This window comes from Geotrypetes seraphini, chromosome 7 (genome assembly GCF_902459505.1).
Source record: "Geotrypetes seraphini chromosome 7, aGeoSer1.1, whole genome shotgun sequence".
Classification (NCBI taxonomy): Eukaryota; Metazoa; Chordata; class Amphibia; order Gymnophiona; family Dermophiidae; genus Geotrypetes; species Geotrypetes seraphini.
The window spans coordinates 140,359,058-140,373,422 of record NC_047090.1 but is presented as its reverse complement, the minus strand read 5'-3'; the positions used below and the strand labels follow the sequence as shown (position 1 = coordinate 140,373,422).

Below are 14,365 nucleotides of genomic sequence, written 5' to 3'. Positions count from 1 at the left end.
AGGAGGGACTGAGACTTATTGGAAGCAGACTCTTTTGGCAGGCCTAACGGCGGAGGAGTCTGAAAGTTGAGGGAGTAGCCGTGGGCTATGATAGAGAGCACCCACTGGTCGGTGGTGATTACTTCCCATCGAGAATGAAAAATGTGAAGTCGACCTCCTATGGGTTGTGGAAGAGGACAGGAGGGCGGAAAACTGGCAATGCCCTGGAGAAGGGAGTCAAAAGGGCTGTGTCGGCTTAGTTTGAGGGGCAGGCTTTACGGTAGGCGGTTGTTGCTGACGAGCCTGTTGGTGCTGTTGGCGTTGCCTCCGAGGTTGAGGAGGATGAGGCTGAGCCGGCCGAGCAGAAAACCTCCTCTGATACAATGGTTGTTGTCTAAATGGGCGAGGAGGAGGAGGTTTCTTCTTATTTTTCAACAAGGTGTCCCACCGTGTCTCATGGGCAGAAAGCTTTTGAGTGGTGGTATCCATGGATTCCCCAAACAGCTCATCCCCTAGGCAGGGCGCATTGGAAAGCCGGTCCTGGTGGTTCACATCCAGGTCTGATACTCGAAGCCATGCCAATCGTCTCATCGCTACCGACATAGCAGTGGCCCAGGATGTCAGTTCAAAAGTATCATATATGGAACGGACCATAAACTTCCTGAGTTGTAAAAGGCTGGAGGTGCATTGTTGAAACGCAGGAAGTTTGCGGTCCGGAATATACTTTTGAAAAGAGGCTACCTGTTGGATTAGATGCTTCAGGTAAAAAGAGAAGTGAAACGCGTAATTACCTGAATGGTTGGCCAACATTGCATTTTGGTAAAGTCGTTTCCCAAATTTATCCATGGTCTTGCCCTCTCTGCCAGGAGGGACAGAAGCATATACACTAGCACCCGTAGATTTCTTCAGGGTCAACTCCACCAGCAGAGACTCATGGGGAAGCTGATGTTTGTCAAACCCTGGAATAGGAATCACTTTATAAAGTGATTCCAGTTTCCTAGGGGCTCCTGGAATAGTTAGAAGAGTTTCTAAATTCTTGTAAAAAGTTTCCCTCAAGATGTCATGGAGGGGTAACTTCAAAAATTCTTTGGGAGGTTGGTCAAAATCCAAAGCATCGAGAAATGCCTTGGATTTTTTAGAGTCAGACTCTAAAGGGATTGAAAGGGTGTCCGACATCTCCTTGAGAAACTTGGTGAAGGACGAGTGCTCTGGCTTACTAGCAGGATCCTGCACCGATGGATCATCCTCATCTGACGAATAATCTTCCTCGGTACCGAGGGGATCGTCAGAGTCATCCCACAAATCAGGGTCCCGTACCGATTGGAGACGGCCCTGAGAAAGGGGAGTAGAGGATTCGGTATGCTTGGTTTTGCGTACCGATTTCCCTGAACGGGTCGATACCGTACCTGGTGACTGTACAACGGTACGGGTGTCAGAGAATGGTACCGGATCAGAAGCCGAGTAAGCAGTACGCCGAAGAGACTTCGGCTCTGCTGACAGAACAGGCATCGAGACGGAAGATATAGATTTTTGCGGTGCCGATAAGGTCGATGCCGATAAAAGAGGCTGGTCGACAATCGTCACCGAAGGCTCAGTAGGTACCGACACTGGAAGGTTCGGAGTCAGCAGAGCCGGGAGCAATTGTTGCAGTTGCTCCTTAAGTTGGACCTGTAGGATGGAGGCAATACGCTCATCAAAAGTCGGTCCCGATGGCACCGGTACCGCTTTTTTCTTGCTCGGTACCTGCGGTGCAGCTCGACGCTCAGGTGAAGTTGATGCTGATGAAGAGGCAGTAACTTCAATGGGAGCGGAGCGTTTACGGGGCCGACGCGCAGTCTGCAGGACTTGGCTCACTGCATGTTCGACTGGCGGGCCGAGAACAGTAGGGAAAGGCTTCTTAGCCGGTTTATCTACGGGGTGCGACACCGGCGATGGATCTTGCGGTGCCGACACCACCGGTGTCGACTTGGAGGAAGTTGCAGGAGTCGATACCGGTGGAACTTCCATAGCGGTACCGAAATGGATCCGCTGCTGTATTTGACGATTTTTCAAAGTTCTCTTTTGAAGAGAACTACAGCGGGTGCACGTTTCTGTCCTATGGTCCGGACCCAGACACTGCAGGCACCATTTGTGTGGGTCGGAGAGGGAAATAGGACGTGCACACTGCTGACACTTCTTAAAACCCGGTGAAGGGGGCATGAAGAGAAAAACGGCCGTAGCAAAATCGAAGCCCGAGGCTTCGATGGTGCCAACAGGCCTGAAGCTCACTGATCCTAATAGCTGAAGTGACTGTCACTAAAAACATGACTTTCCAGGTCAAGTATTTCAGTGCACAGCAATATAGTTGCTCAAAAGCCGCTTTCATCAGCTGAGTGAGGACAATGTTGAGGTCCCATGACAATGTTAGAGGTTTGATAGGAGGCTTTGTCAAAAGCAGACCTCTCATGAAATGAACAAGTAAATGTTGTCCAGAGTCAGGCTTACCCCCTACATGAGAATGATAAACACTAATCGCACTGAGGTGAACTCTTACACAGTTTGTTTTGAGACAAGACTCAGAAAAATACTCATACGGCATAAAAACAGATCTAGGGCCTTGCCCTCACATCAAATGGCAAACCTCTACCATTTAAAGAGAGTTAACACCTCTTAGTAGAATCTTTCCTGGAAGCCAAGAGAACCTTGATGACACTCTCAGAGAGTTGCAAGGAGGCAAACTGTAAGCTCTCAACATCCAGGCTGTGAGGATCAGAGACTGGGGGTTGGGATGTAGAAGTGACCTCTTGTCCTAAGTGATGGATGAGTCAGAAAACAGGCAGGTCTCCATGGTTCTTCTGATGAAAGTTACAAAAGAGGGAATCAAATCTGCCTTGCTTAATATGGCGCAAAGAGAATCATGGTTCCCCAATCCTGTTTAAATTTCAGCAAAGTCTGCCATATGAGAGGAACAGGAAGATATGCATATAGGAGACCCATCCTCCAATGCATGAGAAAGGTATTTGATGCTAGTCTGACATGTGAATTGAGCCTGTACTGAGGTACTTTATGATTGAATGGAGTGGATGTCAGACCAGCGCGAATAGAAAGGGGAGGAAGCCCCCTGGACCAACTTCTTAAGTAGAATGGAGGAGGCTGGGGTAGGAGAGAGGGGATGGGGAAGAACTTATGACGCCGAAAACAGAAGGGAAAGAAAGATAGTGGGCAACGGTGCAAAGTAGGGATGGGAGGAGAGGAGAGAGAGATATGATAGACTGCAAGGAGAGGAGAGAGATAGCAGACCACAGGAGGGGGGTAGGGAAGGAGGGAAGAAGATGAAAGATATGCCAGACTGTAGAAAGGAGAAGAGAGTGATACCAGATCAGGGGGTTGGAAAGAGATAGATGTCAGACCACAAGGGGGAGGGAAGGAGGAGAGAGAGACCACAGTAGGAGGAAGGAGGAAAAGAAAGGAATGGCTAGAGATGCCAAACTGTGGGAAGGAAAGAAAAAATATGTCAGACCATAGGAAGGGGGAAAACAGATGTCAGAAGGGGGGGAGAGAGAGGAAGAAGATGGTGTACAGAGATGAGAGGAGTGAGAAAGGGAAATGAGATGGAAGAAATGCTGTCTAGGATTGATGGAAATATGGGAAATGAAGAGGAGATGGTGCACATGTATGGAGATGAGGGGAAGACATGGAAAAATAGATTGAGAAGGTAGCAAAAAAATGGAAGAAAGTTGAATGTTAAAGGTTAATGCCAAAGAAATTTTATCATGTTACTCCTTTGCTTCAAAAAGCCCACTGGTTGCCTGTCCCACACAGGGTAATTTATAAAATCGCCCTTCTGACATTTAAAACTTTGCAGACCAATACACCAGCATTTATAGACAGACTTTTGATCCCATATGACCCTCCGAGAGCTTTAAGATCTATTTCTCAATACAATCTTAACATTCCATCTTTAAAAATAATAGGTACACGTCGTACCTCAATTTTTTCTGTGACAACCCCTATGATCTGGAATTCTCTTCTGTTACACTTAAAAATGGAAAAAAACTTAAAAAATTTTAAAAGCAATTTAAAGTGCTTTCTTTTTAAAGATGCTTTTAATTGATCAATTCTATTTTAGAAATTAACCTATTCTTGTTTTTTACATTTATTTTCCCAGTCCCTTTTTGTGTTTACCTTAAATGTTTCTCACATTTTTTTATATCGATTGTATTTCTCCCCCTCTTCCTATTCATGTTTAGGGGCCTTTGGTCCGTATTTACCTAGTATGTCATTGCTGTCAGTCTTGTAGTTTTTTATAGAAATGTATGTTTTAATTGTTAAATTTTTGTTTAAATGTTATTTTAAATCTTGTTCAACGCTTTGTAGTTTCGAAAAAGCGTTTAATCAAAAATCTGAATAAACAATAAACAATAAAGATGGATGTAGACTCAGTCAAAAAATATATAGAAGGGGTAATCAATTTAAGCAATATATACTTAAAGTTGAGTGACTAAAACGATATTGCATAGATGAAAAGTGTCACTACATCATAGTCACAAACTATGTTACTATGTTATTCAATTGACATCTGAGGGCAAGCTTTACACCACAATTCATAGGAAATCCATAGACCGTAACAACTTGCTGAGATACGAAAGTTATCATCCCAGACATCTCCGCAACAATATTCCCACTGGGCAATTTTTGCGTTTACGTCATCTGTGTTCCTCAAAAAATGATTTTGTGGAAAAATCTGAAGAGATGAAAGCTAGATTTAGAGATAGGGAGTATCCATCTTCTATTATCAAAAGAGCCTACAAGAGAGCCCTTTGGTCTAACAGAGAAGACTTGTTGTTACCTAGTCAGAGACAAGATGATACAGACATAGTGTGCGTTTTCCCATATTCTCAACACGCTTTTAAAATCAAGAAAATCATTAATCAACATTGGAACATTTTACAATACCATGACATCTTTGAAAATCCTCCAAAATTTACTTACTCCCGAGGGTGGAATTTAAAACAGCATCTCACTAAAGCTCAATATCATTCTGAGATACCATGTTCCACATTACCGGGAGTACACTCACCATGTTCTGCTTGCACCATTTGCCAATATAGTGCCAGATTAACAGACATTCATGTTCCTGAATGGGTTAAAAAGCGTAGATCTGTAAGAGCAACTAAATGTAACACAAAGGGGGTGGTGTATGTTGTTGAGTGCCCATGCCAGCTGCTGTATGTAGGTCACACTATTAGAAATATACGAACTAGAATAGGAGAACACATCAGTAGATTAGGCAACGAAGTGTTGGAAGCCCCTCTTATCCATCACTGGCTTTCAGCTAGACATCCTATATCCTCATTGCGTTTTTCTATCCTTGATGCGCCTATTCTGCCTAGAGGTGGTAATTTGAAAGCTAGGCTATACACTTCAGAACAGAAGTGGATTTATACCTTAGGCACTCTGTCTCCACAGGGATTGAATAGTGAGTTAGAGTGGAGGGCTTTCCTGTAAGTCCTTCTTCGTTATCTAAATAGGGATTTTTTTCAGTATAATGGCTCCTTAATTGTTAAATGATCATGCATTCTATGTATTTTTGGTTCCAATTTTAATGATCACATTTGCTTCGTGCTTTTAACGTAGTAAGTCAAATACATTGCATTGATTTTGGGTTATATGCTGACGTCATGTTTTGACACAAGAGGTCGAGAGGGTCAGGAGTAATATACGTAATATACGTAATATTCACATAGTCATGTTCGGTTTTTCCGACGTGCATTAGTCTTTAAATAGTCTATTCGGGGTTCTGTCCTCCATTTACACCTTTAGAGAAACAGCACTAATTGGCACAGTGAAATCGCGGTCTATTTTTCATGGTGAGGTCCTTCCTTCATAAATTGCAAAGATTTTAAAATTATATATTTAGTAACTTTTGAATTAAAGCTTGTAGTTTTAAATTTATGTTGTCTCTATTTCAGAGCTTTCACCTCCATTGTAACCACTTTTGTTGTCGGTTCCCTGACGCAGGGTCGAAACGTGGCACGTCGGAACCAGCTACATTTCCAAGTTAAGTTTTTCAAAACAAATTTTTTATATATTTATTACTTGGCTAATAGGCTAAGCATAGCTGTAGTAGCTAGCAACATAACAGTCGAAGCAAGTTTACATTTATTGAACACTGCAATGATTGGGTGGTGAGGCGGAACAAATTGCCTTCATGTCTCTGAGCAGAGCTCTATCAGATGTCAATTGAATAACATAGTAACATAGTTTGTGACTATGATGTAGTGACTTTTTTCATCTATGAAAGATGGATGTAGGGCAGAAAGTGAAGGAGAGAAAATCAGTAAATGGATAAGGTGGCCCTGGATACACAGTTAAGAGCACAGACAGAAAGATAAGAAGGTCCTGGAAATAGAGTTAAGAGCACAGAGAAAAGGAAGTGCAGCCAGAAAATGGGAAAAGATGATTAAAAAATAAAATCACCAGATAAAAAGGTAGGAAAATGATTTTATTTTCAATTCAGTGATTGAAATGTTAGTTTTGAAAATTTACATCTGTTGTCTATATTTTGCACTGTTCAGGAAGAAATTCATTTGTTCTGTTTCTCTGGTGTTGTACTGCATGTGCTAGATGTGGTGTATTTAGATTTTAGCAAAGCCTTTGACAGTGTTCCACACAGACATCAAATAAACTGAGTGCCCTCGGAATGGGCCCAAAGTGACAGACTGAGTTAGGAACTGGTTGAGTGGAAAATGACAAGAGGGTAGTGGTCAATGGAGATCGCTCTGAGGAACATGAGAATGTAAGAAGAGCCATACTGTGTCAGACCAATAGTCCATCTAACCCAGAATCCTTCTACTAAGATTAAGTATCTTAATAAAAAATTAGCCTATGTTTTAGATTTCAGTCCCTTATGTGGTTGAGTTTGACACCCCGGCTCTAATATAAAACAATATGAAAGGGAAGTAAATAGAAGTCTTCCTTACCAACATACAATCAAAAGATGACAGCACTCAGTAGTCTGACGCCTCTGCAGAAACAAGCAGCATAAGTGCCTAACCACAGCTGCAAGCTCTTTTAAGATGAACAGAGGTTGTCAGAGCAACAAAAACTAAATTAAAACCTTTTAAAAAACTAACCAACCTACAATGAATAAGATTGACTTAAAATTCCTTTAAGAGCTAAAAAGTGCAAAAAAATGACCTATGGGAACCCAACAATTTTATGAAAACTTACGAAAAAAAAAAAAAATCAGGCTCAAAACCAAATAAAAACCATATCCACTGGTATGCTCTGGGGAGTCAGAATATCTATGATTTAACTCAAAAAACCTAGGAACATTGAAAAAATGTGTTTAAAATTGCCATTTCTGTGGATATGGTTTTTATTTGGTTTTGAGCCAGTTTTTTACTGCAATTTTTCATGATATTTTCAAGTTCCCATGGGTCATTTTTTGCCACTTTTTAGCACCTAAAGGCATTTTAAGTCAATCTTATTCATCAAGGCTCTTTGTGATTTTTTGTCAATTTTTTTTAAAGGGTTTTATTTTAGTTTTTGTTGCCCTGACCCCTGACCTTTGTTAGTTATCTTAAAAGAGTTTGCTGCTATGGTCAGGCACCATCAACAAACCTTAGGTTGTCTCAATGCTCTAAATTGTGAGCTACACCTTTAGACACTATTGTCTAATTACAGCTTTATTATCCAACGTTAGTGTTACCAGTCACACTTCTTGGCAAGATCATGTAACATTAGGACCCCTGACGAAGGCAAAAGGAGCCAAAACACGGACCATGTTGGGTCCGATATGTATTTTCATCTGTAAGACATCTGTTATTATCTACATAATTGATTGATATTATTTGAACTTCAGGCACAATTTATGTTTATCATTGGACATTTGATCTCAAACTTGTATTCATTCCTGCAACATCCAAAAATTGATGTTCCATCTTTTTTGGCCTGTTGCTTCCATCTTTTGACTGTATGTTGGTAAGGACTTCTACTTACTTTCCTTTCATACTGTATTACAGAATTGTCTCTGGTTTTATTTTTAACATTTATTTATTTATTTTAGCCTTTACTTGGTTGATGTTAGTAAGAGTCCGTGATCGTGGTGCAGGAGCGTATACTCGGTAATATTCGTACAGCCTTATGGTGCCAGCATAGTGGGGGTATGCAGAAGCCTGGGAAGTGGAAGAGCGAAGAAGGCCCCGCACATGAGTCAGCTCGGCCAAGCAAGAAGTAGCGTGTCTCGAGGCAAAGGAAATTGAAAACGGGCCGCGGGGAGAGGTATGTGCCTCCACCGAAGAAGCGTGACCTCGGTGTGAGCTTCGGAGAGTCCCACTTTCGCTACCTGGAGGGCGGCCTGCGTAAAGTGCGGCCCTACTACTTCGACAACGCCGCATCCAGAGCTGGCCGCCTGCGCCTCAACGAGGAACCGGTCCAGGATCTAAACATTGTACTTAAGGCGAGTCCTTTTCTTAAATATATAGTCAGGACTAGTCTCCAATTCTACCCCCTTTACCCTTCCACAAGTCGAGTTTCTTTTAGCGCAATCTTTTCTTTCGAATCAGCCACCACCGCCCCTGAAAGCCAGCCAGTCCCCTCCAAGACAACTTGCTCTCACCCCCAAGTCTGTACCCTAGTAAGGCAGTCAGCCCACTTGCAGCCTGTACTCCAGTGAACCAGTCATCTCATCCACCAAGCCAATCACTGACCTTCCTTCATCTTTTAGCCCACTCCCTCACAATTAGTTTATACACATCCCCCAGGCCCCTTGCCTTTGCAAACTAGTCAGTCCTTAGTGCACCCTACAAGCTTCCTGCTCTGCTTGAATCCATGTGGTGCAGGAACTCTTACATTGCTCTTGGCTTCTCAAGTCTCAGGAGATCAGCCTGAGAGTTTCTGTACTATTTATGCATTTATTTATTTAGCCTGTCCTCCCAAAGGAGCCCAGAACGGGTTACAAAATACATCCACAATATAATCGAAACAGGACAGAGATGACATAATTTACAATATAGACATGACAATAAAACATATACACTAAGTAGCATGTGGTGAGAGTAGGTGGCGAAGGTGCTTTGACTCTTGAGTGGCATTTCGACCACAGACTACAAAACCTTCAAAAAAGAAACAAAACCCTACTCTTCAAAAAATACATAAAACCAATATAACACAATCAAACATGTTCCGAACACCTTCTGCAATTCCAACTACTCCTTAGCAAATTAGAAAATTTTCAACCTATTCCTTAAGTACTTCTTAATATTTTAACAATATGTACCTCTTATCTTCGCAACAATTCTTATGTAATCCGCCTTGAACTGCAAGGTAAAGGCGGAATAGAAATCACAAATGTAATGTAATGTAATGATGCAGCCTCTAGACACATAACCTGAGTATGTACCCTCATTTTGCCTTTTTATCCCAGATAATATTTGCCTGATTAAGAATCTTTTTTTTTTTTTTTTTAATCACAGCTTAACTTTTAGTATGTTTAGACCTCTGCACATATACTTTCTAGTTGTAGCTTTTATGTGCATTTTAGAGATTAGGTAGTTCCTATAGTTTTGGTTTTGTTTTTTATATATATGGTTTTTCTTTTTGTTTAAGCAAATGCATTTAATTTGGTTTTAACTATGTCTTATTATTATGATTTTATTAATTTTACTTTGTTATTTTTTTATAGTTCTGCTAACCCCTGATGCAGTGCTTAATTAGGCGAAACATGGCCTGTGTTGTGTTTTATTTTTTGGTGGGGAGGGGGTTATGTCTGCACTATAATAAATTGTCCTTTATTGTCCTATAATAAACTATCTTTTCCCTCGTTAAAAGGTGTCATGTATGCAGGTAAATTAGGGAAATCCCTTTTCTTCAAATTCACTGAGCTTTGGAATAATCTCCCTGCACCACTGCGGAACCTAGGCTCATTCCAATTATTCTGAAAGCATCTGAAAACCTGGCTTTTCTCCAAAACGTAAAGCTATCTATTTAAAATGGAAAGCTAGCTATCATCTTAATAACCTCTAATTTCTTATTATGGCTTTCTCTCATTTACTGAATTACCTGTAAACCGTGTCGCACTCTATCTTTATGGAGATGATGCGGTATACAAACTTAAGGTTTAGTTAAGTCCTTGGTTATTACATTTTGGTTGAACTGCTGTTTTAACCACCATTTTGGATTTTGCAGACCGCCTGACCTGTTGTTTTCTAGCCATCTCCTTGGCAAAAGATAGAAAGTCTCTGAGGTGGTGATCATCTTATTTCCTCAGGAAGAGAGGGGTCTACTGGTATTCCATACAACTCCTCCTCCAAGAAGCAATGTGGAACTTCATCAGACTCCCATAAATGGTACAAATTGGTATCAACAAAAACAACTTCATGGGAGGGCCGATATGTGTCTTAACTTGGTCTTGAGAAACTATGTCCTGTGCCAGAATGACACCAAGAAGTAGATTCCCATTTTGACTCCAGTGAAGCTTCCTCTACTGATATCATCCACCTGGACTGGTGCTGACACCAACACCACAGTAGGTGCCAATGCTGAAGACTAAATCACAGGCTGAGGCCCTTGCGGGATATGCTGAACAGACACTATGGCTGATAAAAGCACCCTTGAAGACAATGAAGTCAGCAAGGCCAACAGCCCTGCTAGGTGCTCCTAGAGCATTGCCCAAATAGGTATCAACTCAGGTATCTGCACATAGGCACCCCTTGAATGGAGGGGGAGAATTTCTCCCGACGTTGACACTTCTTGGGTGCTACATCCCATAGTGTTGCAAGACTCCCGGCACTGCGTTGAGGAAGACTGATGGATGTGCTTCTTGGTCTCCTGACAAACAGCATCGATGTCTCTCGATGCTGACAAAGATGATGTCAAATCCTCACATCTCCTCGGTGTCAGGTCTAATACTGACTGGTCCCAGTGACCCTCTCAATCACCAGCATCAAGGCAGGTGGAGACTAACTCGATGCATGATAACTCCCAGTGTTGGATACTGGCTGATGCCAAAACCAATGCCAATGATTTGGACCTGTTTCTGAGTCTCTCTGGATTTCTGTATTCTTTTCTGCATATGTAACCAAAGAAGACAGTTTAAGTGATTATGTTCTGGCCTCAAACCCTGAATTCACCAGGAATGGGTGTCACAAGCAGAGATGGTCATAGTAACATAGTAGATGACGGCAGATAAAGACCCGAATGGTCCATCCAGTCTGCCCAACCTGATTCAATTTAATTTTTTTTTATTTTTTTCTTCTTAGCTATTTCTGGGCAAGAATCCAAAGCTTTACCCGGTACTGTGCTTGGGTTCCAACTGCCGAAATCTCTGTTAAGACTTACTCCAGCCTATTTACACCCTCCCAGCCATTGAAACCCTCCCCTGCCCATCCTCCACCAAACGGCCATACACAGACACAGACCGTGCATTGTATTGGGCGTAACGCTTGAAGCTACTGGGTACCTTTGATGACACAGAATGAAAAACGGCTATGGCTAAATCAAAAGACTCGATGGTGAAAAAGGGAACTCACCATACAAAAAAGGGGCGTTCCCAATCAATGCTCAAGCCTAAGAGGGCCTGTGAACCACGAAAAAAAAAAAAAAAAATTGGAGAAAAGGTCTAAAGCTATAGAAGCAGAAAAAAATGAACCCAAAGGTTAAATTAAGGAAAAAATTCCCCAGGGAAGGCATCACTCAATGAAATTTGTTGAAAAATGAAAACAAGGCTAAGAGAAGCTATCGTTTTCTCACTGCTGATAGAAAGAGACTTCTGGCCCCATGCTCCTAAAGCTAGCAGGAAGGCACAAGCACATGTGCAGTGGGACGTTACTTTGGAGTTTTTAAAGATATATGCATGCTTTTTCACATGTTCATAACTTGGCCTGCTTGTACTCAAAGAACACCTATTATCTATAACACAGGAAAAAGAAATGGCATTTATTCCATTTATCACTTACACGTTCAATAAGTCTTCATTTTGTACTGCAGAAGACACCTACATACAAAAAATAAATTTTGTTTAAGTATATTTTTAAAAATTCAACACTCATCTGTTTACTAATCAGTTATATTTAGTTATACAATTTGCCTTATGTCTGCAAGATCAGAGAATTAAGATGCATTTTGGAAGGTAAATTTTCCCTTTGCAATTTGATTCAGGAAAAGCACAAGTGTATAGTTGCATATGCAATTTCTAAAGGTAAATTATCACTAAGTATACTTTTCATCCAGTCCTGCTCCTTCATATGTGGGTATTAATATGTGCATACAGACTATACAATGCAAAACTGCACTCACTAATGTGGTGGGTAACTTTAAAAACGCCTCATGCCACATAGAAAAACCCTGTAATTTATTTGAAAATTGTCTTCTTAATCCAATACAATAGCATTTAACTTTAAAAAGGGATAACATGAGAATGGTAAAAAAGAAACTTAAGAGGAGCAGCTGCAAAGGTCAGACCAGCCCAGACCAGATATATTCCATGTATTAAAAAAAGGAGGAAGGACATCCAAATGGCAGCCAGCATGGTTAATGAGCGAGGTGAAGGAAGCTATTAGAGCTTCAGAAAAGTGGAAGGAGGATCTAACTGAAAATAATTGTAGAACTAAAGAACAATCAATCCCACTTACAGTTGAAGGGTCATTCAGTAGTTATCATTTCTCATTAATCACTCGTATTCATAGGGAAAAAAGCCTCAGAGCTAGGAGCAATACGCACAGTATGCAACTTTACCGTATTTCAAGCACTTTTTTGCTCAATACAGTCATCGGCAAAAACCCTCTAATAGTCTTACTTTTTTCTTTCTTTTTAACTTTTTTTTAAGTTCTTTTCAATTTTTGAAACTTCTCTTGACTGGTCTTATATGTATTGTCGTTTCACTAATCAAAATCTCCCTCAACTTAGAAACACCAACAGACTTCTTTTCAAATTTAAAAGTACAGAGCACTTATCTCAAATAATTTAGTCTGTTCAATCTTAATCATGTTGTGCCATTCACAGCAAAGCCAAACAAAGAAGAAAAAAAAGTAAGACTATTAGAGGTTTTTGCCGACGACTGCATTAAGGAGCAAAAAAGTGCTTGAAATACGCTAAAGTTTCATACTGTGCGTATAGTTCCTAGCTCTGAGGCTTTTTTCCCTATGAATATGAGTGATTAATGAGAAATGATAACTACTGAATGACCCTTCAACTGTAAATGGGATTGATTGTTCTTTAGTTCTGTAATTTTGGACCACTTGGTCAGATATTTTTTGTTTAGTGCTTTTGCATAATGAAAATAATTGTAAACACAAGGACTGGCAAGTCAAATGCAAGGCGCTGATAAGAAAGATTAAAGAGAGACCTTGAAAAGAAGACTGCAATGGAAGCAAAAGTATACAGTAAAAACATTTTTAGATATATTTAAAGCAAGAAGCCAGGAAAATAATCAGTTGGACCACTAAACGACCGCGGGGTAAAATGGGTGCTCAGAGAAGACAAGACCAGATCATAGTGGAAAAATTAAATGAATTCTTTGCTCCGGTCTTCACCTAAGAAGATGTAGGGGAGATACTGGTGCCAGAAATGGTATTCAGTGCTGATGAGCCATAGATACTGACACAAATCTTTAACACTGGAAGATGTAATGGGTCAACTGTTCTGTATCCTGTGTGTGTCTGTCATAATTAAATTGTAAGTTCTTTTGAGCAGGGACCGTCTCTTGCATGATTAATGTACAGCGCAGCATGCATCTGGTAGCACTATAGAAACAATAAATAGTAGTAATAGTAGTAGTAATTTGACAAATTGAACAGTAGTAAATCGCCAGGACAGAATGGTGTACATCCCAGAGTGCTGAGAGAATTTAAAAATGAACTTGCAGAGATTGTTAGTAATTTGTAATTTATCTTTAAAATTCAGCATAGTGCTGGAAAACTAGAGGGAGGCCAACATAAAGCTGATTTTTAAAAAGGCGATCCAGAAAATTATAGACCAGTGAATCTCACTGGTGCCGTTCAAACTGGTAGAGACTATTTTATAAAGAACAAAAAGATAAGAATATATACTAAGTATGGCTTGAGACAAAACCAACATGGATTTAGTCAAGGGAAATTTTGCCTTGTCAATCTATTACATTTCTTTGACAGGATGAACGAACATGTGTATAAAGGTGAGCCTGTCAATACTGTGTATTTGGATTTTCAAAAGTACCTTATGAAAGACTTCTGAGGAAACTTAGAAAGTTATGAGATAAGAGATAATGTCCTATTATGGATTAATAACTGGTTAAAAGATAGAAAATAGGGTTAAATATTCAATATTCTCAATGGAGAAGGGTATATAGTGGGGTTCAAGCACCCAAAGATCTAGCAGGTAGAGAGATAATGATTAATCCAAACACACAAACAAGAGTAAATAGGGG

At 40.6% G+C, this 14,365-nt stretch overlaps 1 protein-coding gene across 2 annotated transcripts in view; it reads right to left on the bottom strand.

The window, feature by feature from the left end:
* Positions 1 to 14,365, bottom strand: part of KTN1 (kinectin 1) — a 270,856-nt gene that overhangs the window by 73,691 nt on the left and 182,800 nt on the right. For both annotated transcript variants that reach the window (XM_033950824.1, XM_033950825.1), the window contains exon 31: positions 11,919 to 11,956. In XM_033950824.1, coding sequence (XP_033806715.1) covers positions 11,919 to 11,956 — 38 coding nt within the window. The remainder of the gene's footprint in view (positions 1 to 11,918; positions 11,957 to 14,365) is intronic.